Source organism: Crotalus tigris, unplaced genomic scaffold, assembly GCF_016545835.1.
Source record: "Crotalus tigris isolate CLP2741 ecotype Arizona unplaced genomic scaffold, ASM1654583v1 scf7180000018612.917631, whole genome shotgun sequence".
Taxonomy (NCBI): Eukaryota; Metazoa; Chordata; class Lepidosauria; order Squamata; family Viperidae; genus Crotalus; species Crotalus tigris.
Window position 1 is genome coordinate 445,799 of NW_024097107.1, and position 27,636 is coordinate 473,434.

General features: G+C 45.5%; 2 protein-coding genes across 11 annotated transcripts in view; both read left to right on the forward strand.

Moving 5' to 3' along the window:
• CPNE9 (copine family member 9) overlaps positions 1–883 on the forward strand; it is a 63,581-nt gene extending 62,698 nt beyond the window's left edge. For 5 of the 6 annotated variants that reach the window (XM_039355162.1, XM_039355160.1, XM_039355159.1 and 2 more), the window contains one exon: positions 309–883. In XM_039355162.1, coding sequence (XP_039211096.1) covers positions 309–391 — 83 coding nt within the window. In that variant the 3' untranslated portion in view covers positions 392–883. The remainder of the gene's footprint in view (positions 1–308) is intronic. The other variant, XR_005558134.1, reaches the window with a different exon arrangement.
• Positions 884–11,321: 10,438 nt separating this feature from the next.
• BRPF1 (bromodomain and PHD finger containing 1) overlaps positions 11,322–27,636 on the forward strand; it is a 35,417-nt gene continuing 19,102 nt past the window's right edge. For 2 of the 5 annotated variants that reach the window (XM_039355164.1, XM_039355166.1), the window contains exons 1-7: positions 11,323–11,846; positions 15,150–15,771; positions 15,909–15,953; positions 17,703–18,662; positions 22,888–23,086; positions 23,903–24,091; positions 25,468–25,614. In XM_039355164.1, coding sequence (XP_039211098.1) covers positions 15,164–15,771; positions 15,909–15,953; positions 17,703–18,662; positions 22,888–23,086; positions 23,903–24,091; positions 25,468–25,614 — 2,148 coding nt within the window. In that variant the 5' untranslated portion in view covers positions 11,323–11,846; positions 15,150–15,163. Of the gene's footprint in view, positions 11,847–15,149; positions 15,772–15,908; positions 15,954–17,702; positions 18,663–22,887; positions 23,087–23,902; positions 24,092–25,467; positions 25,615–27,636 lie in introns of all 5 variants that reach the window. The other 3 variants (XM_039355165.1, XM_039355168.1, XM_039355169.1) reach the window with 3 other exon arrangements.

The following is a 27,636-nucleotide window of genomic DNA, read 5'->3' on the forward strand; positions in this document are numbered from 1 at the left end:
CTTCCGAGGTCGGTAAAATGAGGACCCAGATTGTTAGGGGCAATATGCAAATAATGCTTCTACTTTATAAACTACCCATAGAGTGCTATAAAGTGCTGTAGAGCAGTATATAAACCTAAATGCTGTTGCTATTGCTATGTAGTGTGTGGGGGGGGATATTCAGCCCTCATATCTTTGCTCATGTAAACTGAATTGGGAAATATCAAGTTTTCCTTTTTCTGCTGCTATTGATACCCAAGAAGTTTGCACCAGACTTGGGGATCTAATTCAGTACCCACTGCCGTTTTGTGTCTTTCCTGCTGTTGTAGTTTGTGCCCTTCCGAGACTACGTAGACCATTCCGGCAACCACATTTTAAGCATGGCACGCCTGGCGAAAGATGTCCTAGCTGAAATCCCAGAGCAGCTGCTTTCGTATATGAAAACCCGAGACATCAAGCCCCTTTCTGCTAGACCACAGTAGCTCTGTCTTCTCCATAGCCTGAAGCCATTCAGATAATTCTGCTCCAGCTGGGGCTGGGAAGATGCTTTCCCCCTAGCCTAGGCAAGCGGGCTCTTCCCCCTCTTTCATTCAGAACTGGCTAGATCAGGGGGACAGGAAGTTCACTATGGGGGAATTGGGCAGGATTGAGTGCCATGCTTCGCACACCAGATGAGACACCAGCACAAAAGTGTGGCTCCACCCAGGATCTCAAGGAGGTGATTCCAGTTTCATAAAACAGGCCCAGCAAGAGCCTCGAAAGAAAGACAAGGAGTTCAGAAGAAGAAGAAGAAGCATGCTGGGGATCCTGGAGCTGTGGTTCCTTCAAGACCAGTTTGTTTAGTAAAGTGCCATGGACCCCTCTTTCTGCCTGGTTATTGACAATAAAGTATCCTTGGTCCCAGGATCACTATGGCTATTTTATTCTATTTTATTTTATTCTCACATGGCTATTTTATTCTATTTTACTTTGGAAAGAGTGTAGAAAAGAGCAATAATGATGATTAGGGGACTGGAGGCTAACACACATGAAGAACGGTTGCAAGGATTGGGTATGTCTAGTCTAGTGAAAAGAAGAAGTAGGGATAACATGCTAGCAATGTTGCAATATTTTACCACAAGGCTACCACAAGGAAGAGGGGAGTCAACCTATTTTCCAAAGCACCAGAAGGCAAGACAAGAAATAATGGATGGAAACTAATCAAGAAGAGAAGCAATCTAGAACTAAGGAGAAATTTCCTAACAGTGAGAACAATTAATCAATAGAACAGCTTGCTTTCAGAAGTTGTGGGTCCTCCATCACTGGAGGCTTTTAAGAAGAGACATTTGTTTGGAAAGGTATAAAGTCTCCTGCTTAAACGGGGTTGGATTAGAAGACCTCCAAGGTCCCTTCCAACTCTGTTATTCTGTTCTGTTCTATTTTGTCAGTGTTGACTACCTGTCACTAATCTCGGCTTCCCAGACAAGGGGGGGGGAGGATCTGTCTGTTCCTCTGTTCAAGACAGAGAATCTCTCTGTGCAACCCTACTTACATTTAACACAGCTGTAGTTTTCAGACATATTTTATTCATTGTAAATTGCCAGTCTGCTGCAGCCACACGCATTGTAAATCTGAGAAAATATGGGATGCGGATACTTCTGACAAGAAGTTACAACCTGGAATTAAAACAAAGGGAAACTAACATAAATTTACACTGGTACCAGGCACAGAAATTCTCTCGCATTTTCCCTTACCAATTCTAACTCAGTTTGACACGTTCCTTTTTTTTTTTTTAGCAGAAGGTGGGGGCTTTTTCCGTCAATGGGTGTATTTCCTCAGAGATAAAATCCAACGTCAACATCTTAGAAAGAAGGCTATGACCTGAAATATGTTTGGATAGGATGGAAGGGAGAATGTGGAGGAGAAATTCTTCGGAAGGTCGGAGAGAGATGGAACAGTTGGGATTATGCAACAGGCACAGTTAGCAGGAATTGGGTGAATGAGGTCCAAGTAATAAATTCTTAGGTTAGCAAAAGGCTCAGGAGAGGAACATCAAAGTGCTCGTCAAAATCCATAAAAGGAGTTATACAGGCATGACATTCTGACTGCCTTGTCTCTAGGAATTATAATTCAGTTTGGTGCCCTCATTTGGTTTCTACTTCTGCCCTAATATGAAGTGGCCAGCTTAGCAAGACTGTGATCAGAGCTGTGGAAAAGGAATACAGGTAGACCCCAACTTATGACTGAAATGGAGCATGCCCATCAATATTATAATTTGTAACGATTGTAAAACAGGTCACCCAAATAACTGACCTGATTTTTCAACATTTTCTGCAGCAATCATTAACTGAAAAGCACAGATGTAAAGCAAGCAAGTAGTTAAGCAAATTCCACAGTTGTTAAATTAACCAATGGTTCCTTACGGGCTGTTTATAATGCCAGTTTTCTGCAAAACTGTCGTAAAACATCTCATAACTGCAAATGGCCATAAATGCTGAAGCCCAACATATGGCCACGTGACCAGGAGAAGGGGGTTCAGCCATCATAACTTCAGAACTGATTTGTAAGCATCCCGGGAGAGGTCTATTGAAACATCAGTCATAGGACTATTGTTTTTTCTCTCCGTCATCCCTCCAACTTGCTTTCTTTTTGTCTCTCCAGAGATTGCTCCAGGATCAGGGGTGGGGAACCATGGCTCTTTTATGATTTGTGAACTTCAACTCCCAGAATTCCTGAGCCAGCCAGCTCAGGAATTCTGGGAGTTTAAGTCCACAAGTCATAAAAGGGCCATGTTTCCCTATTGCTGCTCCAGGATGGACTCATTGTTATTGAAGAGCCAAAAATGACCTGGCTAAATGCACTCACTTTTTAGTCGCGCGTGTGTGTTTGTGTGTGTGTTTGTGTATTCTATGCGTATACCTTCTTTTCTAGCTCAGGTCCAGAACGGCCATTTCAGCTGGCTAAATGCTTGGGGAAACGGTGGTGTTTTGGACATAAGAGCTGCTTCTTTTAACCCAGGATACGTTTTTTTCCAGTCCTTACGCCATTCACTAGGGATAACTATTTAGTACATGGCTTGTGAGGTTCAGCTGCTTGAAATTAGCAGGGCAGATGGGGAAAGAGAATTCCTGCTGTGGGGTGGTGGCCTACTTTAGTTCTGGCCCTGCAACAGAAGCAGCTGGCAGGATGTTTGCCTCAGCTCATTCGCTAGAGGCAGGAAGACTAAGCTGTGCTGTTGTGTCAACCTGGACTTGATGCTATTTCGTCATTTTTGTCCAAAGAGCTCCAGTTAATGTAGAGCAGTGGTTCTCAATCTTTTTAATGCCGCGACCCCCAACTGGTTGTACGTTGAGGACTACTCAACCGGTCGTAAGTCGAGGACTACTCAACTGGTGCAGCACCATTTGCAGAATGGGACTTTTGGCAGGCTCAGCAGGGCAGAGACAGCCTGGACAATTCCTATTGGCTTTTGAAAGCCAATAGAATTAGAATCTATTCAAGAGAGTCTATTCTATTGGCTTTCAAAAGCCAATAGAATAAAAGGGAGTAGCACAGCTAAGGAAAAGGGGGGGGGGAATGGTGGACTGCATTGTTTGGTGACCCCTGTGAAATGGTCGTTCGACCCCAAATGGGGTCCCAATCCACAGCTTGAGAACCACTGATGTAGAGGAAAGACCTCAGTTCCTGGATTACATTAGTGCAGGTAAGCAATTGCTGTTTTGGGGGGCAATAAAAAGGGTACACAACTGATGGCCAGACAGGAGATCTGGGGATTAAGTCTATTTGCCTTCTCATTTATTCTGCGTCTTTTATCCCTGTTTCTCAAATCCTCCCTGGCATACTTACTTGGCCTTCCAATCCATCTAATAATTTGCAGTTGTAAGATTTAATGTGACAATAAGTTGGAGGTGGGAGATGGAATTAAAGCTGCCACAGTTAATTCATATTTAGTGAAATGAGAATCAAAACCAGTACAAGTACCCCTTGATTTACAACAGTGCGCTTAGTGATTGTTCAAAGTTACAACAGCACTGAAAAAAGTGACTTATGACTGTTTTTCATCTTAGGATCACGGCGGCGGCCCCATGTTCACGTGATCAAAATTCAGACGCTTGACAACTGACTCATATTTAGGACAGTTGCAGTGTCTGGGCAGGTCATGTGATCCCCTGACAAGCAAAGTCAATGGGGAAGCCAGATCCTTATAACAACCGTGTTACTAATTTAACTACTGCAGTGATTCACTTAACAACTGTGGCAAGAAAGGCTGTAAAATGGGGCAAAATTCACTTAACAAATATCTCACTTAGCAAGAGAAATATTAGCCTCAATTATGATTGTAAGTCAAGGACTAACTGTATGCATTTTCTATTTTTTTTCCTTTTGGCAGCCTCATACCATTGGCTCAGGGTTACCTTGTGATCCACAAGCATACCCAGGTCCTTTTCACAAATCCTACTGCTCAATATGGTGTTCCTCATGCTATTATCCCGATCTGCTGCTATTATCTGCTATTATCCCGATCCCGATCAATTTTTAACGTATCCACCATAATGTCTTTTATATTTCTTCTTTATATTCTTACCCAAATGTGTTCAACATTTGCTGTATGCTCAAATTCCTGAATCATAATCTGTGGAGGAACAGCTAATACCTTATATCCATGGTGGCGAACCTATGGCACGCGTGACATAGGTGGCATGCAGAGCCCTCTCTGTGGGCACGCACGCCATCACCCCAATCCTAGGGCTTCAGCTGGGTTTTATAAAACCTTTTTGCTTTAGGCCTCTGCTGCCATGTGCAAAAAAAAAAAAAGGTTTAATCAATCAATTTCAACTTCTCATGGAGAAAAAAAAATCTCACTAAGTTGGAATTGATTGATTGAACTTTTTAGTCCCATCCAGTCTGCCGTTACCACTGCAGCACACCCACCCAATGGGCCACACCTATCCAATGGGCCATGCCCACCTGGTACCTGACGATACATAAGTGGGTTTTGGGTTGCAGTTTGGGCACTCGGTCTCTAAAAGGTTCGCCATCACTGCCTTATATAACAATGGAGAATGCAAAAAAGAAGAAGCAGGTGATAGTTGGAGAATGAGGTCACTACTAAAGAAAGTGGATAAAAATGTTTAAGCAAAGTGTATATTGCAGTGATTGTAAGTTAATGGTGCTTAACAGAGAGTCCCAAGCTAGTTGGTAAGGAGCAAGCCGGTCTTTGCAATAGCAGAATAAAAGATGTGCCATCTGTGCTGAACGTTCATAGGATAGTCATATATATTAACAGTTATCAAAATCAGGAAGCATAATGAGGTCTAATTAACAAAGCAGGGGGTCTTCTTCAACTAAGAATAATTCAGCATTCGTGCATTCCTGCAAGATATATTTAACCATCTATCCAAACTTGCAGAAGCTCTCGTATCTCAGATCTCTTTGGTTACATATGTCCAAGTCTGAGATAGAGTAGTGTTTCTTAACTTTAGCGACTTGAAGATGTGTGGACTTCAATTCCCAGAATTCCCCAGCCAGCACAGCTGGCTGGGGAATTCTGGGAACTGAAGTCCACACATCTTCAAGCTGTTAACATTGAGAAACACTGAGATGGAGCACAAGAATTCACAAATCCACAAATTAAATATTTAGTTTATAAAAACATGGGGCCATACAGATAGTCCTCAACTTAAAAACAATTGTTTAATGACCGCTCCGAGTTACAACAGCACTGAAAAAAAGTGGCATGACCGTTTTTTACACAAACAACCAGTGCGGCATCCCCATGATCACGTGATCAAAATTTGGGCGCTTGGCAACTGGCGTCTATTTGTAATACTTGCAGTGTGTCAGGGTCATATGTCATCTCCATGTGTAACTTTCCCAGCTGGGTGCCGACGAGCAAAGTCAACGGGGGAAGCCCGATTCCCTTAACAACTGTCTGATTTACTTAACGCAGTGATTCGCTTAACGACCGAAGCAAAAAAAAAAAAAAACCTGGGCACATCACTTAGTATCTGTCTTGCTTGGCAAGAGTTGTTTTGGGCTGCATTGTAGTCATCTGTCGAGGGCTTCTTGTGCTGCTTTTTGAAATGGCAACCCAGTCCCAATATTCTGCCCACTGAAAACCAAGACAAGGTCAGCACGATACAACTAGTCCTCAACTTAAGACCACAACTGAGCCCCAAGTTTCTGTTGCTAAGCGAGACATTGGTTAAGTGAGCTCTGCCTCATTGCTACAGTTGTTAAGTGAATCACTGCACTTGTTAAATTAGTGACGTGATTGCTAAGAAAACTTGGCTTCCCTGTTGACTTTGCTTGTCAGAAGGTCGCAAAATGTGATCACATGACTTCGGGACACTTAAACCATAAATGTGAGTCTGTTGCCAAACTTATTTGAATGGTCACTAAACGAACTGTTGTAGAACAACAAAGATGATTAGGGGACTGGAGGCTAAAACATATAAGGAACGGTTGCTGGATTTGGGTATGTCTAGTTCACTGGTGGCGAACCTATGGCATGGGTACCAGAGGCGACACTCAAGAGCCCTCTCTGTGGGCACGCGCACTGTTGCCCCAGTCCTAGGCCTTTAGCTGGGTTTTATAAAACCTTTTTGCTTTAGGCCTCTGCCGTGAGCAAAAAAAAAAAAAAGGTTCAATCAATTTCAACTTCTTGCGGGGGAAAAAAAAAGATCTTGCAAAGTTGGAATTGATTGATTGAACTTTTTAGTCCCACCCAGTCTGCCATTACCACTGCAGCCACGCCCACCCAATAGGCCACACCCAGCCAATGGCCACACCCACCGGCACCTGGCGATGCATAAATGGGTTTTGGGTTGCAGTTTGGGCATTCGGCCTCTAAAAGATTCACCATCACTGGTCTAGTTTAATCAAGAGAAGGATGAAGGTGGACATGATAGCAGTGTTCCAATATCTCAGGGGCTGCCACAAAGAAGAGGGAGTCAAGCTATTCTCCAAAGCACCTGAAAGCAGGACAAGAAGCAACAGATGGAAACTAATCAAGGAGAGAAGCAACCTAGTAGTAGTACAGTGAAACTTCCTGACAGTTAGAACAATTAACCAGTGGAACAACCTGCCTCCAGAAGCGGTGAATACTCCAACACTGGAAGTTTTTAAAAAGAGACTGGACAGCCATTTGTCCGAAATGGTGTAGGGTTTCCTGCCTGAGCAGGGGGTTGGATTCAATGACCTCCAAGGTCCCTTCCAACTTTATTATTACTACTATTACTATTATTATTACTATTATTATGTCAAGGACTACATGTACTAACTAGAAGATGGGCTTTCCAGGTCAGAAGGTGTCCCAAAAGGTACAGTGGAAGAGAAGGGAGCAAGTGTGAGTAGCACTGATATTTATGACATGGCAAGATTAAAACTGAAATGATGTCTTCTTGCTGATCTGTCCAGAGACAATTGGGAAGTTCAGTGCTGCAAATCTATGTGTACTGTGGACACCTGAAATGTCAGAACCCAAACTAAGGCAAAGTTGCTACTGTTGGAGCAGATGTGTCAAGACTGTGAACCAGCAAACTGAAATGGACTGAAATGGGTCATTTCACATCTGAAAAACCATTAGATCCTCTGTCATTATAGGAGTAATAGAGTAGCAATTGTTAAGAAACAAATGCCAACAGCAGGGCTTGGATGAAATCCTAAAAGTGATATCATAATCTCAATTCAGAAGTAATCTGTTCGGTACTATAATGATCTAATCCAGTGATTCTCAACCTTTCTAATGCCGTGACCCCATAATACAGTTCCCCATGTTGTGGTGACCCCCAAGTGGGTGTGGCCACCAATAAGAGGGAGTAGGACAGCTAGGGAAAAGGGAAAAAAATGGCGGACAGCATGGTTTGGCGACCCCCGTGAAATGGTCATTTGACCCCAAATGGGGTCCCGACCCACAGGTTGAGAACCACTGATCTAATCTATGTTTCAATCTCAAAGGCAGAAGAAGGAGAAAAACACCATTTGTCTGGCAACTTATTACATCTTGGCAATACAACAGTCCCCCCCCCCCATTTTTTCCCCCTGCCTTCGTGTCAGTGTTGGTTCTCGGCAATTGCCTGGACAAGCCCCTGCAGTTTTATTGACAAGGTTTTTAGAAATGGTTTGTCCTGCCTCCTACCAAGTTTCATTCCTTGCACTGCCTATGGCAGAGAGATGTTTCCTTAGTAGCTGTTCCATTAAATCTCGGGTGTATAATGACTTTTGCTTGAAAATTCTCCAAAGGTGTGGTAATTAAAAGCCATCAGCAAAAAACCAAGGTCCATTTGCCCTGTTCTTGCTTTGGGGAGCCTTCTCTAATTCCCAGCTGTAGCTGCAAATGTTGATAGGGATGGCCAAAGTCACAGTGCCATCTTTTGGAAGCTTTGTTTCCAAAACATTTAAAACTGGATTTTAAATCAATTATAGTTACTTCCCTTTTTATGGGACTACAATTGGGTAATGTAATAAATTATATTTACCCCTGACAGATCTTCAATGACATACCATGTTCCTGTCAAGGTAATCACTTATGGGTAAACTGATATACAGTATCATGGAACAAATGTGACAATTAGTTCAGAATAATAACTAAAAGTTACAAATGTGGTGCTCCATGTGTGGCAGATTCAACTTCATCATTATGTTCACATTTGCATCAGAAGTAGAGCAAATGGGAGCTTGGCCCATCATGCAGCATCACTTGGATCTTGAATGTGGGCTTGTTGTCAACCCAAAGTTGTAACCATGTGAGCCACCGTGTTTTAAACATCATCATGAGAGACCAAAACTATCAAACAAATAATATGGACTGTTACTATCCATTTCAGAATCATAGAAACAATTTGGAATTTTGTTCATGCCAAATTGTAACAATATCAAAACCACCTATTCCTCCAAACCCAGAATCAGTCTTGCTAAGTCTAACAAAGATAACTATATGTTTGTGGTTTATTGTATTACAGCAGAGGTGTCAAACTGCCAGCCCATGGGCCAGATATGTCATACCGAAACCACACCCTCCCCATTGCCGGCCATGGAAAAAACATGATATGTCAGGACACATCACATGACATTGCGAGTTTGACACCTCTGTATTACAGGAATCCAGTCACTGTCTTCATGTCATATAAACCAAACCGCACATTAATTGTTTTACAACTTGTTTCCTTACAACCATTAATTGTCATACAATTGTTTTACAACTTGTTTCCTTATAACCATTCATTTAGCGACCATTTAAAGTTATAATGGTGCTGAAAAAAGTTACTTATGATCAATGCTTCCAACCATCACAGCACTCCTACATCCATGTGACAAAAATTCTCCCAGCAGGTCAAGTTATCATTCATGCTGTATTTATGTTTTACATATCCAACATATTTTAAGCCAACATTTAATAAAAAATAACACTGGAGAACCTGAGATATCCCAGATTTCTTTAAATGACAGGATTAATGTGTGACTTTTATTTTTCTTGGCACTTATTCCTCTAATTAATTTATAATTTAAAAAAGGACAATAGTGTACAAAAATTAAATGATATGCATTAATGAGAGATTTCATAAAATAAAATATGTAAATTAAAAACCAGTTAAGATAGTTACAATTTCCAGGGTATCATTATAATACCAACCATACTGTTGGATCTACCTTTTTTGTATTTCAACTTTTTAAAGGCTTTCATAGGACTGCTACACTACAAACAACTATCATTGAGAAGTTACCATCTTGCTGCATGAAGAGAATAAACTAAACTAAAAACCCGCTCTATTTGCAATACTTCGGAGCAGTTTTTCTCAACTTTGGCAGCTTGAAGACATATGTAGACTTCACACAGCCATGCTGACCGGGGAATTCTGCAAACTGAAGTCTGCACATCCTCAAGTTGCCAAGGTTGAGAGGCACTGCTTTGGAGGGACTAATGCAAGGAGGTTTAATCTTGGCAGTAAATATAGGGCAATATTTGAAGCACAAGCAAGATAACTTTCCATTCTTTTCCACAATTTCCTGCAAGTCTATAAGCTGTGGCCCAGATTTCATATGCTTACTGTATCTTATAGATTGTGGGATTCGACAACTGCTTTCAAATAGCTATCTATTGAGACACTACATTGTAGTGACAATATGGAAGACCATTGTTATTTCAATGAGTTTAGTGATATATTTTGTTTTCACTCTAACTTGCTAAACCAAGGAGAAGGGGGGGGGGTAAGAGAGAGAATTTCCAAATAGCTTCAAAGCTCCTCCCTTCCCCCCCCCCCAAAGTCTGACTTTCAATTCCCATCCCAGAGTCAGGTGCCATCCATCAAATTCAGGTCTTGCAGTCTCCTTACCATAGCAGAATCATGAAGTCATGGTGCCAGGTTTTTATAAAAACTTCAGGCTTGTTGTTATTAATGGGGAGTTTACGAATGGAACCTAGTATTAGGTACTGTGAAAATTGGCTGCCCTTGGGGTACCTCTTCTATTATTAAGGAGCTCCTGGCAGCCTGTAAGAGATTTAGCTATTATCTTGCTTAGTATGTATGCTTTTTGTTATGCTTTTAAATTTGTTTGCTTGAGCTAATAATAAAGCTTAAAATCCCTTTATTTACTGGAGAGTTCAATTGTCTCTGGATCCAAAAGAACCAACTGCCTGGACACCTAATCACTTGGCAAAACATCTCCATTAAACTAGAAACCAACATAGACTACCCGTCTGCTTCTTGCTTTTCTCCCTTTTGATTTTTTGTGAAGTTCACAATATTTTGCAACCTACCTATGGACAGGTATTAATTACAGCATGCTTTTAAGTCAGGCCTTAATTAAAATTGGATGTGGTGGATAAAGGTCATCTTGGTTTTCTGCCAGGTAGCATCAATTCAGGTTGTTTCGGGTAGAAACATCTCTAAACTGTTTGGAGAACAGCAATGAACGTAACTCTTTGTTTAATGTATCATTCTGCCAAAAAAACTACTATTATATTTCACTCCACTCAACAGAGCCAACTTGGATAAACCCACTGAATTCGCGCAATTCTGTAAATCCCCCAAGTTCTGACTCGGGAAATCTCGTATTTCTGTGCAAGAACTACAGGATAATAAATGACGGCCGGACTTGAAACTGCGGACACGAAATGCTTTGAACACGCTCGAGCCATACATCAAAGCAGGCTTTCTTCTTTCTCTGAAAATCAAATCCCACTTTTATCAGGGCGTTCAAAACTAAAGGGAAGTTAGATTCCCATCGCACGTTTAGATTTTCTACCTGGCTCCTTTTCTCTGTCGGAGCCCACTTTCCTCTGGGGGGAAAAACGGGCAACCGGCTTCCGCTGCCCCCCCCCCTGCACCGGCTCCTCGAGGGAGAAGCTCCCCCGCCACGGCGCCGGCACCCAATTACCACCACCCTCCTCAAGGCTTCCCTCCAGCAACTTGGTTCCCGGCACCGGGCAAAGTTCCAGCCCGCGAGGACGCGGCCACCCGAGCAAGCGCCCCTTCTCGGCTCTCGAGCCAGCGCGCAAAGCCTGGCGATTTGCGGCGGCAGATTCGCGGCAGACCCTCCCGGCGCTTTGCTCTTGCGGGCGCTTCCTCGCCAAGGGGGAGCTCAGGCGGAGCGCTGTGGGGCTTTTGTCGAAGCGAGCCCGCCAAATCGAAGCCGGGCTGGGAAGGCTGAGGAGCCGAGCGCTGGGCCCAGCCGCCTCTGTGGCGAAAGTGCGGTTGCCAGGACGCCGCTTTACCCAGCGGCCTCCCCACGCAGGAGCCGCTGCTGCCGCTTCTCCAGCCGCCGCCGCCGCCGCCGGAGCCTTCACCTCCATTGTCCGGGCCGGGTTGGGCCCATGGGCCCCGCCGCCGCGGGAGTCGCCCTGCAGCCGCAGCGCCTCAGCCGGCCCGGGGCTTGAGACGCGCTCGGTGAGAGAGCCGCGCCGGGGGGACCGGGAAGGGGGGGGAGGCGGCGTCGGGCGGCAGGAGCTACACGGACAGCCTGGGGCCGAAGGCAGCTTCCCTCCCCAGAAAGGACCGGCAGCCACCCCCACCCCCACCCGGAGGCTGCGTTACCGCAGCGGGGCTGGGCGCGTGGAGCATATGAGCCGCGACTGCCCGTTAGGGAGGTCGAGGTGGCGGCGGCAGGTGGCCGGGAGGCTGGCACGGGCTTTCCCCCCTCCGCAGTTCCGCCTGGCCGCCGCACGTGCAGGGGGGTGGCAAGAGGGAGGCGGGAAGGCGGCGGGCCGCTCGGGGCTAAGCGTGACAGTCCCCCCCCCCGCCGCCCCATCTGGACCCTCGTTGCTTCACCATATGGGGCGAGCGAGGTTGGCAGGAGCCCGGGAGGCAACCTGCGGAGGGGAAACCCCCTGCGCCCCCTCCTTGCCCATCTGCAGGGAGGAGGGAGGCAGCGGTGTGTGTGTGTGTGTGTGTGTGTGTGGGAGGTAGATGAGAAGAGGGTAGCTTGGGGGTGGTGGCGGGAGCCGCAGCCCGTTTGGGAAGTCAGGGGAGTGGGATGCTGGCCGCCTCTGCTCAGGCCAGCCTGCAGTGTTAGCTGAACTTTTGTCGTTTTCGCCCATTCTGGGGGAGTCACGGAAGCTGCATGCCAGCACGTGTGAAGGCCTCTGATTGGGAAAAGCTGCTGTAGGCCCCCAGCTCTTTTAGTAGAGGGGAAACAGGATGCAGCAAACGGGCTTAAAGAAGGGATAGTCTGGTACAATCTCTTGTTTCTGTCTTCTCTCTTGTACTTCCCCCCCTCCATGAGTTCTCTTAAAATGGGGGGGGGAAGGGCCTGAGTATGGGCCTGTGTTTTGACAGCTAACTTTTCTGTTAGTTGTCATTCCCTCTTAAAGGTGCAGGTATGGGAAGGCAGTGGAAGGTTTGCTTCAACCTCGACTCAGTTGTCAAAAGAGAGGTGCCACAGGCATTGGGAAGACTGTGTGCGAACTGGCATAGGCAGTGGATGGTTGTCGTTCTTTGCACTCTCTTTAATTATTTTCTCCTATTTATCCCAGCTGCCAGGAGTGTTGCCTGACATCCACTGCCTTAGCCGTCATCTTTTCCTGCTGGTAGCGAGATTACAGAGAAAGACTGAACTGTCAGTAGTACCAACTGTTGCGTTCCTCCACTTCCCCATTTTTCCCCCCTTCACCCTCTCTTTTTACCTTGTGCATAGCTGTGGCTAACCATGCAGTGGGTGAGCCTCTTCCGCTATAGTGAGTGTGGCATTGTTAAAGGTGAGAGGGAAAACATAGGATTAGCAAGAAGTGTCAGTAAAGGGGAATCTTTAGCAGGTTGCCAGATTGTCTTCAGTCAGTTCCCTTCCTTGCATGTTAGGGAAAATGACCAGGATGGGAATCGGCATGATGAGATAGTGTGATTTCTCCTCAGAGTAATGGGGTTGTATGGCAATGGTAGTAAGTTAGCTTTGGAGCAGCACTAGTACTACCCTTGCCGAATTTAAATGCCCATTTGGTTTAGGTTGCTCCAGGCTGGGGTATTGGTGTATATAAGTGAATTATGAAGTGATTCATTCATCCTCCCACCATCCTTCCATAGCCTGCATAGTGAAATGGCTCCCTGCGGACGGAAGAAAGCAGTGTGAGAGAGCAAGGTAGGCTTGGGGCTGGGCAGAGAGCCTCTTTCCTTCCTCCTCATTTGTGAACATGACTCCTGATCAGAGTCTCCCAGAGGCTTGGAATTAAAAAAACAGAGAACATCATTAATAATATAAAAGTGTTAGCTTTTGCAGTCCCAATAAAGCCAGTAAGGCCCCAGCATAAAAACAAATAGAAGAATTTACTTTTGAAAAGCAAGACAAATGAAATGTTTCCTTTAAAACGTGGCAGCACTGGGTAAATCTTTCTTGGAATCATTTTCTCATAATATAGTTTAGTTCAGTAGAAATAACATGATGCTAGCATTTGTATAACCATAGCTACTCTCTTCCTTATGCAACTGAGAATGGGATTAATTTCACATTTGTATCCTTTTCACACCTTTGATTGGTGGTTAAAAATAAAATCTTCTTTGAGTAGAGTTTAACTTCTGGTGACCTCATAAGTATGTCCATGTAGGACGGGCTTTTCCTTTTTCTTTTTTTGGCAACAACACAGAACTGATTTACCATTGCCTTCTTAAATGTTTCTTGACTTCCAACCCCAATCTACAGCTCTAGGATTTCCTGTGGTCTCCCATATAGATACTGGTTAGGTCCAGACCTGCTTAGCTTTTTGCAATCAGCCAAGTTTAGCAAAGTGCTGCCACTGATACTAAATGTTTAGTGCAGATTTCTACACACCGGTGTTTTCAAGATGTGCTGAATTTTAAGCTGGTAGAATTTATTTCCAGTATAAACAGTAATTTAGTGACAGTAACATTCCACGCTTAGAAATTAGCATTGCTATCTGAAGCAGAAAGGAAAACACAGGAATTAGTCAACGTTTGAAACAATAGTTCCAAGCGTCACAAGTGCATTGATAAGTGTGATAGTCCCTCAAAACAAGTAATAAGCTGCTCGGAGTCACTTGTAAGTTAGTTGGGCGGCTATATAAATTTTCTCAATAAATTAACTGAGGGCAAGATACAACAACTCTCAACTTGGAAATTTGACAGGCTGTAGCAGGATATTTCTGTTTGGAATTCTTTTGCACGTCCTAATTCACAGTTGTGCGTTGACCACAATTATTAATGTATCTTCATTGCTGTGTAGATTGATGACGGCGAGGCTGGTGTAAAATAGGATATGCAAGTATTCAGATAAGGCAAGAAGATATAAGGAAAGCTTTGTTGGGATTGTGGTTTTTTTTAAAAGATTGGCAGGTAGCTCTTCTGGTGCCCGCATACTCAGGACAATGAATTTTGATGGCGAACATACTACAGGTGGTAAGGATTGATTGTAATTACAGATGTCTCCTACAGTGTTACTATCGATCTGCATAATTTAGCAATAAATTAGAAGAAATAGGATGGAAAATAATACCTGTTTTAAAAGACATGCAAAGTTATACCAGTTGTATTACATGGCTGTAATATTTGTTCTGATCCATTTGATCTTCTGGCTCATCATTTGCCTTTCTGGTTTCAAGTTCGCTTACTCAGTTGGGGTTAGTCAGATTCCGTCATAGGGATCCAGGAGTGTTGCTAAACACATGGACCTGGTTGGTTGGTTGGTTGGTTGATGGCTAATGTGGCAAACCTCCCATTCCTGCTCTTCACTCTCCTTCCCTGCAGAGCCGAGAAACACCATGGGGGTGGACTTCGACGTGAAGACTTTCTGCCACAATCTGCGGGCGACCAAGCCACCCTACGAATGTCCTGTGGACACCTGCCGCAAAATCTACAAGAGCTACAGCGGCATCGAGTACCATCTCTACCACTACGACCATGACAATCCACCGCCCCCCCAGAACACCCCTCTGCGCAAGCACAAAAAGAAGGGCCGGCACGGCCGTGCGACCAACAAGCAGTCGCCCAGCCCCTCCGAGACTTCGCAGTCCCCAGGGCGGGACGTCATGACTTACGCGCAAGCTCAGCGCATGGTAGAGGTGGACCTGCACGGTCGCGTGCACCGCATCAGCATTTTCGATAACTTGGATGTGGTGTCCGAGGACGACGAGGCTCCCGAAGAGGCCCCGGAGAACAACAGCAACAAGGAGAACACCGAAACGCCGTCGGTGGCTCCCAAAGCCGGCAAGCACAAGAACAAGGAGAAACGCAAGGATTCCAACCATCACCATCACCACCACCACCACAGTGCCTCAGCTGGCAACACACCGAAGCTTCCCGAGGCTGTGTACCGAGAACTGGACCAGGACACCCCCGACGCCCCACCTCGCCCCACCTCCTACTACAGGTATCGGTTGTGGACCCCAAGCGGAGTCCTGTAGGACCGCGGCTCGGAGCACTGAGTGGGAGGGGCAGAGGATCCTTTAACCTGGAGCCTCAGGTAGAGAGAGGAGAGCTCCTTAAGAATGTGTTTCCCTCTCATAGGGTGGCTTCTGACTGCACCTTGTTCCGGTTTGGTTGGAGACCAAGGTAATCTGTTTTCAGGGGGGCATCAGGGAGACAGAAGGGGGAAGTCTTCCTGTTTGGGAAGTGACTCCGCTGCACTACTGGTAGTCCTCAACTTACCACCACAACCGAGCCCCAGGTTTCTGTTGCTAAGTGAGATAGTCGCTAAGTGAGTTTTGCCCCCATCTCGCGACCTTCCTTATCGTGGTTGCTAAGTAAATCACTGCAGTTGTGAAGCGAGTAACACGGTTGTTAAGTGAATTTGACTTCCCCATTGACTTTGCTTGCCAGGAGGTCACAAAAAAGGGGATTCCCATGACCCACTGCAACCGTCATCACTACGAGCTGGTTGCCAAGCGTCCAAATTTTGATCACATGGCCACGGGGATGCTGCAACAGTTTAAGTGTGAAAAATGGTCATACGTCACTCTTTTCTGTGCTGTTGTAACTTCGAACTGTCATTAAACGTACTGTTGTAACTCGAGGACTACCTGTATTCCCCTCTAATGGCCATTGGATTTCCCCAGCACCAGTGTGCAAGCTGGGTGGGAAAAAAAACCCTGTTGCCCGCAAAGAGAGGCAGATTCTCTGCCAGTTGCCTTCCCCCTCCTGTTTTGAGTTAGAAAAGTATCTTGTGCTAAATGAAACTGGTTACATTGTGTTTCTTTTTCCCCCTCAATTGTAACTTTGACACTGCTCAGCCTGTTCCATTCAGCTTCAGTAGCAGGAGTTCTTAGGTTTAAAGGTTTCCTATTACGATATTTTCTTTCTAAGCAAGGGAAAAAACGGGACTTGGGTGGCCATAATCAACAATCCTTTGCCTGAAGAGAGAAGAATGGCAAACTGTGTCTGTGTGTGTGTGTGTGTGTGTGTGTGTGTACACACACCATGTATATAGAATATGTATATATATGCACCATGACATACCTGACACAAACTACGTGATTTGTGCCGTTTGTGCTTTGTTAAATCACTGTGACTTTTAATGGCTATATATAGACTGATTGTGTGTCATTAAGTCAGTGTTGACTTCATAATAATCTGAGCCTAACTTGGTCCTTCCACCCACTGCCACTGAGCCCCTCTACATTGCTGGTGGTTTTTTTCTTCTGTTGCTTCCTTCCACCTTTCCCAGCATTAGAGCCTTCTCCAGGCACAGGGATAAGGCAGAAATAAAGTGCAACTAGATGAGGGGGTTCATTATTATGGTTCTGCAATCAGAGGAAGCGATAACTGACACTCGGCCACTTCAGTAGAGACTCTCTGGTGCCATTATTGGATTTTAACTATCGGGATTCTGTATAGAAAATCCGAAGGGAACCAGGCTGAGTTATAACTTACTGTAGCAGAGCAGTAAAGCGGCAATGACACTTTTAGACCCTTTAAAGTAGGTGAACATACCAACAAATGCAATGGTTACATGTAAGATATTAGACTGTGCTGCGATGAACAAACTTACCTTAGAACTAAAAGACAAAGAAGCTACAGAATTCTGTGAGATATGGGACATGTACTGTAACTGAATTAGAATTGAGGAATAAAAAAGTATGAGAAGTAATGTAAATAAATGTAAGAGATGTAGGACATAGTATTGGTAAGAAAAAAGAAAAAAATGTACCGTGTATTTTGTTTGTAAAGAGAAAAAGGAAAATAAAAATTTAAAAAAATAAATAAAAATAAAGTAGGTGTAAAGGATGCTCAGCAATACTGTAGATAGCAGCTCTGTAGGCCTCCATTTTCCTCAGTCTTGTACTTTTCTCTCTCCCCTTTTAGATACATTGAGAAGTCGGCAGAAGAGCTGGATGAGGAGGTTGAGTATGACATGGACGAGGAAGATTACATTTGGTTGGACATTATGAACGAACGTCGGAAGACAGAAGGTGTCAGCCCTATTCCTCAAGAGATCTTTGAATATCTAATGGACCGGCTGGAGAAGGAGTCCTACTTTGAGAGTCACAACAAAGGTGACCCAAACGCCTTGGTAGATGAAGATGCCGTCTGCTGCATTTGCAATGACGGGGAGTGTCAGAACAGTAACGTCATCCTTTTTTGTGACATGTGTAACTTGGCCGTGCACCAGGAATGCTATGGGGTCCCTTACATCCCAGAAGGCCAGTGGCTCTGCCGCCGCTGCTTGCAGTCACCTTCCAGGGCTGTGGACTGCGCCCTGTGTCCAAACAAAGGGGGCGCCTTCAAACAGACAGACGATGGTCGTTGGGCCCATGTGGTGTGTGCCCTCTGGATCCCAGAGGTCTGTTTTGCGAACACGGTGTTCCTGGAGCCCATAGACAGCATAGAACACATCCCACCAGCTCGCTGGAAGCTGACCTGCTACATCTGCAAACAGCGAGGCTCTGGGGCCTGCATACAGTGTCACAAAGCTAACTGCTACACGGCCTTCCACGTGACTTGTGCTCAGCAGGCTGGGCTCTACATGAAAATGGAGCCGGTCCGAGAAACGGGGGCCAACGGCACTTCGTTTAGCGTCCGGAAGACAGCTTACTGTGATATTCACACGCCACCTGGCTCAATGCGACGCTTGCCCGCCCTCTCCCATAGCGAAGGGGAGGAGGAGGAAGAGGAGGAAGAGGAGGATGGGAAAAGCTGGAGCTCAGAGAAGGTGAAAAGGGCCAAGGCTAAATCCCGGATCAAAATGAAGAAGGCAAGGAAAATTCTGGCTGAAAAGAGAGCAGCTGCCCCAGTGGTATCAGTGCCATGCATACCTCCCCACAGGTATGGCACCCTCCCGTTCTCCGCTTCTTGTTTGATACATGTCACAGTGTAAATAGAGACATTGGAGTGCTGCCTTGTTTGTAACAATGAGTTTACTGTGAGCAATATTCTGAACGGTTAGCCTGAACTGAGAAGAGCTAGATTCAGATGGATCTTACGTTTTGGTCACATAATCAGAAATGCACGTAGGAACTCTCTTTGGCTGCAGTTCTTTTAAACCAGGAGCGTTCCTTGAAATAAAGTAAGATGCACATTTTAAAACAGATAAAATAACCCCTTCCAATCACAGATACATTTGTTAGCATTTTAAATAGCAATAACATTCGTACATATTTAGTTATAATGAGAGTGGTTGTCCAATATCACTCAGAAACTGTTGCAGCTAAGCTTGAATTTAAACGGTTTCTTTTGCCTGTTATAATCTGTGAGTGCCCAGATTATAATACGTGTATGTATATCCATGTGAAGGTGTAGCATCTCTGCTCCTTAGGGGCTGCGTTTGGTGAAATTCTTTCAGTGGAATATTTCAGATTTCTTCTTTGCTCGGCTTTCCAATAAGATCACCTATTTTTTGTTTCGTTAGCGTGGAGTAGCATTTGGAAGGGCTTGTTCATTCTCCTTCTGAGCAGTCATTTCAGAGGCAAGAAATATAGGGGTAATCCTTGATTTACCACCACCTTTGGGGTCGGAACCTCCGTCATTAAGTGAGGTGGGGGCTAAATGAGCCAAACCTGATTTTGCAAACTTTTTTGCTCTTCGTGTTAAGTGAATCATAGACTTGTTAAGTGAATCTGGTTTCCCTATTGATTTGTGTTGTCAGAAGACGACTTCGAAGGTCGCAAATGGCAATTAGGTGACCCTGAGTTGCTGCAAACTTTGTAAATATCTGCTGTTTCGCCCAGCACCTGACTTTTGATCATGTGACTATAGTCTGAGGACCAATTATAAGTTACTTTTTCAGCACTGTTATAACTTTAAACAGTCATTAAGCAAATGGCTATAAGTTGAGGACTCCATGTATTCCCCTTCCCCTTTAAAGCAGAACTGAGAGTTTCATTCAGATCTCTTGAGAAATGTATTAATGGACTGAGAAGCAACTTCTTGCCTAATCAGTTTGGCAGCGATGCTAAAGAAAGTTACTTTCTTTAATATCTCTTGACCTTGTTTTTTAATCTGGCTTGCCTCTACCTGTGAAATTATTATAAGAAAGCAGCTAGATATATTTGGCTGAGTTTTGCCTCTCCGCCTGTCTCTGTATGCTTCCCTCCTGTTGTTACATTCCTGACTGGTGTTGGGGAGAAGTCAATGGATATGGCCTCTACCATGGCACCTCATTTCCCAGAAGTCTTCCCTTGTTGTTCTTGGAGAGCTGGTTGCAGAGATTGAGAATGCTGTGAGCGTCGTGCTTTTCAGAGTACTCCTTATGTAGGTGGTCCTCGACTTACAACAGTTCATTTGGTGACCAAAGTTACAACAGCACTGAAAAATGTGGCTTAGGACCATTTTCCACAATTACCCCCTTTGTAGCCATCCCTAGGGTCACAGGATCAAAATTCAGACGTTCGGCAACTGGTTCATATTTATGACCGCTGCAGTGTCCCGGGGTCATGTGATTCCCTTTTCACTAGCAAAGTCAACGGGGAAGCCAGTTTCACTTAACAATTTGGATTAGTCACTTTCAAATGTAGTGATTCACTTAACAACCGTGACAAGAAAGATCACAAAATGGGGCCAAACTCACTTAGCAAATGTCTCACTTAACGCCATAAATTTTGGGCTCAATTGTGAGCATACATTGAGGACTGCCTGACTGTACTTTAAATTCTGGGCTGTCCCATAGTTTTTCAGTGTTTGTGGTTCTGCTTTAAAAGTGCTGTAAAATAGGGCTACTGTAGCTAAGTTGTAAAACCCCAAATGAGCCCAAATAAGTGGCAGCAAAGGGTTACGATTTCTGCTCCTCTTTATTCTGATCATTGATTGAATACCTTGGTGTGTGAGTTTTTTTTCACTGTATTCTTCACCACCCCGTATACTGTCGCCCTGTTTAAATCAATTCCTCCATGGTTAATAAAGCCAGCTTTTCACTAAGTGCTCTTTCCTCTGCAGCTTAAAGGCTAGGCCAAGGGTAGGGAACCTTGGCTCTTTTATGACTCGTGGACTTCAATTTCCAGAATTCCTGAGCCAGCATAGTTCAGCTTGGAAATCTCTTCATTTCTCCTCAGCATGGCTGGCTCAGGAATTCTGGGAGTTGAAGTCCACGCGTCATAAAAGAGCCAAGGTTCCTCACCCCTGGGTTAGGCCAGTGGTGGCGAACCTATGGCATGGGTGCCAGAGGTGGCACTCAGAGTCCTCTCTGTGGGCACACGCCCCAGTCCTAGGCCTTCAGCTGGGTTTTATAAAACCTTTTCACTTTAGGTCTCTGCCGCCGTGTTCAATCAATCAGTCAATTTCAACTTCTCGCAGGAAAAAAGATCTTGCAAAGTTGGAATTGATTGATTGAACTTTTTAGTCCCACCCAGTCTGCCGTTACCACCGCAGCCATGCCCACCCAGTGGGCCACACCCACCCAATGGGCCACACCCACCCAATGGGCCATGTCCACCCGGCACCCGACAATGCATAAGTGGGTTTTGGGTTGCAGTTTGGGCACTTGGTTTCTAAAAGGTTCGCCACCCCTGGTTTAGGCTATCGGCACATACAGCATTTGTACCTCTATAATGCTTCTTCTTGGGCAAGTGGCTGTGTTGCTGTGACTAGCAGCTGTTGTCATTGTTGATTGGAAGGGATTTGTGGTTTCTTCCAGGAGAGGAAGTAAGCAGCAGCTGCAGGTGGAATTAATTCGAGATATGGTAATTTGCTCAAATGAAACCGAGAAGACATTTGAAACCATGACAAATTGAGAGCTGATTCTTTGTAGCTGCCACCACCAGCACCTTTATTATTATTGTTGTTGTTGTTGTTGTTATTATTATTATTATTATTATGGATCATCGCACAGTCAGCCAGATGTTCAGACTGGATTTGGCATTTTGTCTACCTATCGAGTCCTTACCCAGGACCTGGGATATATTATATATATTATTTTATTTTCCTCTTACCTTTCTTCATCCCTGCAACCAAATTTCAATGTTGAAATCTTGGATGGGGTAGTTATATCTTACTTAGGAAAATTATGTGCGAGACAAACTTGTTGGACAGGTTTTTTGTCCTGTCTTGTAATGCCAGATGAACCCTTCCTTAAGAACATAGATTTATTTATTTATTATTTATGTGTTGTACTTGCATGCCGCCTATCCCACCATTAAATGACTTTGGGAGGCTCATCGAGTGGTTAAAAAAAAAAAGATAAATATAAAAACAATTAAAAATGTGGACCTGCTTTCACTGAAATGTCCGTAGATTTTGACTCTGATAGTACCTAAGAGGGTGATTGTGAAGAAGGACATGTGAAGTTTAGCAGAAATTGTATTTTAATTGTATCTTGCTTAGATGTGTTATTGTGCTATGTTTGTTTCTCAACCTGTTGTGATTCAGGTATGGTGTAGTGGACAACAATTCCTTTCGTCTTCACCCAACAGATTCTGAAATTATACATTAGGTTTTTTGCTTTTGCTCAGTCCCACCAAGCTGAGTGTTGAAAGTTGCCTTTGTGGCTCTAAGCGTCAGGCTTGTCCCGACTTGAACATTTAGGAAAGAAAGACCCTTGACTCCATTTTTGAAGTGAAAGGTTTACCTTCGACTCCATTTTTGAAGTGAAAGCAAAGTTGGATCTGAATATCCCGGGCAAAGCCTGCATTTTCCCTCCTTCCCTGGCCCTCCCCCTCCCCCTTGACCAGTCCCATTGGTGTCCAATGAAATTTGAATCAGGTGTTTTGGCAATGGCTTTAAGATTTGGTGCCTCTTTGGTGGAGTTCTCACAGCTTCGTCCTTAATCAGCCAGTCTGTTCTGGGTTGGCAGCTCTGGTTCCTGTCACCCTGTCATTCTCCCCTTCCACCTCCTCTTCCCCTTTCCGTGTTTTACGGCAGGATGCCAGCCGAAGTGAAGAATGCTGAAGATGGCAGACCTGACACTGAGATTATTCTGGTTGAATGCAGAATTTGAATCCTTCTGTTTTATCTACTCCCCCTGACCAGTGGCACTGGTGCATCCTTTCTCATAGCCTGGGGTTCTGACCCTCTGGCATTTGTTATCTCCTGCCTGACCCCCCCTCTTCTCCCCCCACAGGCTTAGTAAGATCACCAACCGCTTGACCCTTCAGCGAAAAAGCCAGTTCATGCAGAGGTTGCACAGTTATTGGACTCTGAAGAGGCAATCCCGCAATGGGGTCCCCTTGTTGCGCCGGCTCCAAACGCACTTGCAGTCACACAGGAACTGTGAGCAAGGAAGGCCAGCTCCTCCTCCTCCCGTGTCCAAGACTGAGCAGGTACGGCTTCACTCGAGTTTTCGGGCAAGGGTGGATGAAAAGGGCATGGATGTCCCTCGTGTGGAAGAGCACTTGGCTGCCACTGGGTGCACGTAGCCCAAGAGCAAGGACTTTGTTTGTTTGTTTGTTTAGCCAACTGCTATGGCTCCCCCCAACTCATAACTGCAGCTAAAACGTATCCATGAGATAAAACAGTGACCCAGAAAGAGCGTAGCCTGACCGAGGCCAACTCGCATTCAGTTTTCCAGCCATTTCCCCAACAGGCGCCTCCAGCAGCCTTGCCCAATGGCTCCGTCTATCCATCTGTTTCTCCGTGCTGGATGGGTTGCAGCCACGTGGGCGGGCTTGGGAACAGTTAGTCACGAGGCTGCCTTGTTTGGCGAGGCTTCCCAGTTCGCATGGAGGGAGGCATTTTTTCAGCTTTCAAAGCAAGGTGAGCTGGGAGATTAGCTGCCAAGGACTTGTATTTTGCAGGTAGGAAGCCCCATGTTCAATCTTGGCATCTCCTCCTAGAGAATCATGGAACGGGAGGCCCACTTCCTCTGAGATCCTGAATACTGTACGGTAGTTGCTGCTCAATGGTAGATAGTGTATACCGGCAGAGTAACTTGATATCAAGTTGTTTAGTGCCTTGTGCGTTCCTTCCTTCCTCTGCAACAAGGGAGGGAGGGAGAAGGCAACAGTTTCCCACAGTGGTATCTGCCACATTCTGCCCGACAACTGCTGTGGCTTTTGCCACACTCCACTTCCTTTGGGCTCCTGGCAGGAGCAATTCTGGCAGGAGCTGATTTGCTGCCGTTCTATAAACAACGGCAGCCTGGCATTTGGCAGGGATGCCCCTTCCTCTCACAGACTCTGATGTTCCTGCAGCGAGATAACACAGAGGATAAGAACTGGGCCCTGAAAGAGCAGCTGAAGTCCTGGCAGCGCCTCCGCCACGACCTGGAACGAGCGCGCTTGCTGGTGGAGTTAATTCGCAAGCGGGAGAAGCTCAAGAGAGAGACGGTAACTGTGCCAGGGGAGGGAGCTGGGGAGGGAGGTGCAGGGTTCTCCTCTGGATAACTTTGGGGGGGGGGCGGTGAGGGGAAAGGGGCAGGGAGTAGGATGATCCCAGAATACCCGAGATTGGGAGCTTTTAGGGAAAGCAGGTGGCGGATTTTTGCACTCTAGGCCTTTTTTTTTTTGTTGGAGAATGACACTGAAAGAGGAAGAAGGCGGGATGTTTCCCTGAGAGAATAAAGGAAACGGTAGAAGCCAATGAATTCAACCACAAAGAAGGGTTTGCTTTTTGGCGGGAAAAACGGGGGCCTTTTGATTTGCATTCAAAGCCGTGGTGGCTCAGTGGTTTGAATGCAGTATTGCAGGCAAACTCTGCCCACAGCCAGGAGTTCAACCCCGACTGGCTCAAGGTTGACTCAGCCTTCCATCCTTCCGAGGTCGGTAAAATGAGAACCCAGATTGTTGGGGGCAACTATGTTGACACTGTAAACCGCGTAGAAAATGCTGAAAGCCACGATGGGGTGGTATATAAGTCTTAAGTGCTACTGCTATTTAAAAGGCGTTTGTTTTCGTAGATTGCCCTCTACCTGCTCCCAGGCTGTTTTCCACGATGTGAACAAAGCTGGCTCTGGGCTGTGTGTGCTACAGCTTTGCCTCTCCTTGGGGAATGGCTTTCAGTCAGCGTCCCTGGGGCTTAGCGCAGGTTCATTAGGGGGTTTCACAAAAACAAGTTCAGTCATATCAGGCAAGCTGCCCAAAAGGCAACTTGTTTATTAGACTGATAATGTTCTTGCCGTGCATCGTTTCAGGGACTCACGAGCACCTCTGAGGGGCTTGTAAGCGCTCAGGTCATGAAGGATGAGAAGAAGGCTTTGGGGCACGCTGGCTCTCTACGTCAGTGTTTCCCAAACTTGACAATTTTAAGGCATGAGGACTTCAACTCCCAGAATTCCACAGCCAGCAACGCTGGCTGTGGAATTCTGGGAGTTGAAGTCCACATGCCTTAAAATTGTCAAGTTTGGGAAACACTGCTCTACGTAAATAGAGAGCAGCCAGTTAATGCAGAAAACACTCCATGGCGTTAGAAAGTTTGAACCCTGGTTTTGTATTGGGTTAGAGAAAGGAAGGCTGCACTCTTGTGTTTATCAGGTTTGCGGGCACAGACCTCCGGGAGGGAAGCTCTTCTATGGGGGATGAGCTAATAAGAGGGACACCAATATGGATTCCCTAACATAGACAAGGCGCTATTTGTTCCTTTGAGCTCGGCCTCCATTTTGGATCCTCCTGCTTTCTAACCCCGTGGTGATTCAGAGGCCCCAAACGTAACCGTGGCAGAGTGTCTGGCCACCACGTGCTCAGTAGCACTTTCCCTTCTCTTTCAGATTAAAATCCAGCAAGTGGCTCTGGAGATGCAGCTGACTCCCTTCCTCATCCTCCTGCGCCGGACCCTCGAGCAGCTCCAGGAAAAGGACACGGGCAACATCTTCAGCCAGCCGGTCCCGCTGTCTGAGGTAACAGAACTCTACGAAGTAAGAACCCCTCCACCCCCAATTTATCTTTTGCTCTGTTCCCATCCAGCCGAGGGGCTGGTCTTGCGGCTTGCTGGTCCTATCCTCTGTCCAAGATGCTGCACACACCCTCATGGCTAGGGCCAAGCAGCTACGTGTGCCACCAACTAGTAGTATCCTGGTCATAAGGAGAGAAACCTTAGAAAAATCAGACCCATTGCATAAACATACGTCACTGCTCTGTTTGGTGTGTAATAATATGTGGATTTTCTCACGGTCTTGAAAGAGAGTGCTTGGACTCAGTGTGCTTTTTAGTATGCACTGGGGCTGCATTTCTTTTTCAAGTCGCATATTTAGCCCCAGAAACTAAATAAATGACTTATGCAGGAGCAATGGATCCCTGCAAGTCGTCCTTCCTGCAACAGTCACTGTTCTCAAGCCTGGTATATCAGTGGATGGCCATTGATTCTATTTACCTTCTCTCTAGGAGCTCAAGGCAGTGTAGACAGTGTTCCTTCATCCACGTTTTGCCCTTCAAAGAAATCCCTGTTAGGTAGCCTAGGGCCAGGAGTGAGTGAAGTCTCTCGGCTTTTAAAATCTAGATCTTTTTGGCCCATTTCTAGCATTTCCATCATGATGACACATCGACACTGGTTTGGATATCCCTTCAGTTCTGGTTGTGGCTGAAGCTGGTATTTCAGCTGGAGCTTAGGTGCAAGGTGGCGTTTCTGGGGTCATCAGTAATCAGGGTGGAAGGGTCAGAATGGGAGGTGTGAGGCTCTATGAAGGAGCATAAGAAGTGTGGCTCCTCCTTGAGTATCCCGATATTCATGCCTCCTTTGACCGGATGACTCTAGATAGACTGACATTGGTTGTCCCAAGCCTCATTGACCTTCATGTTGCTCTAGAAACCAGTCTTCCTTGTTAGCAGGATAGATCTGCTAATCTGTACTACAACATAGTCCATCCATTTCTGCTTTCTTCTGCTTTCCTATTTGCCTCAGGTGGGATTTGTGTATGACCTAGTAAGATTATTCCTTCTCTTCTGCTTTCTTTTCTGACCCTGTTAAAAGCAAAAGCTTCCCCAAGTTAACTTCAGCTCCTGTCGATCATATGGTCCCATCCATGCAGGTTTCTTGACAACAGCTTAAAAGTGGCTTACGAATGAAGGCAAATATATGTGTCCCAGGATAATGTTGCAGGATCCAATTTGGGTCGGTCACCGGAACCGGAAGTTTTTTAGTCTTCCAAGCTTTTGAACGCGTGCTGGAGGCCCCATTCTCAGGGAACTTTTCTCTCACCAGAATGTGTCCTACTTTTGCCTTGTGTGTGGCACGCAGAGCCCTCTCTGTGGGCATGCGCACTGTCGCCCCAGTCCTAGGCGTTCAGCTGGGTTTTATAAAACCTTTTCGCTTTAGACCTCCGCCGCCGTTTGCAAAAAAAAAAAAAAGGTTCAATCAATCAATCAATTTCAACTTGCAGGAAAAAAAAAGATCTCGCAAAGTTGGAATTGATTGATTGAACTTTTTAGTCCCACCCAGTCTGCCCTTACCATCGAAGCCATGCCCACCCAATGGCACACGCCCACCCAGCACCTGATGATCCATAAGTGGGTTTTGGGTTGCAGTTTGGGCACTCGGTCTCTAAAAGGTTTGCCATCACTGATCTAGCCTGTAGCCCTGAACTAGTCCTCCTAGTCTCCCATCCAGGCACTAATCAGATATGTCCCTGCTTAGCTTTTGGGGATCAGCCAATATTCTCTCACCTATTGTAGGCAGTAACCAATGAAGACTGCCTAATTCACTAATAAACAATTAACCCTCATAGGAATGCCATCAGCTCTCAGAACTTTCCCAATTTCATTCTTGTCATCCTGATGCTTTTGTCCAGCCTTATACAGTTCAAGTGCCTTCAGCTGTGCTGGACTTCAGCCCCTGCCATTGTTTAATGGGAGTTGGAGATGGTTGATTAGTTCAAGCAGCAGGCTTTCCACGGCTATTCCCCAGGCCCAGCTAAGCAAACCCCTCCTGCGTGGCTAGTGAT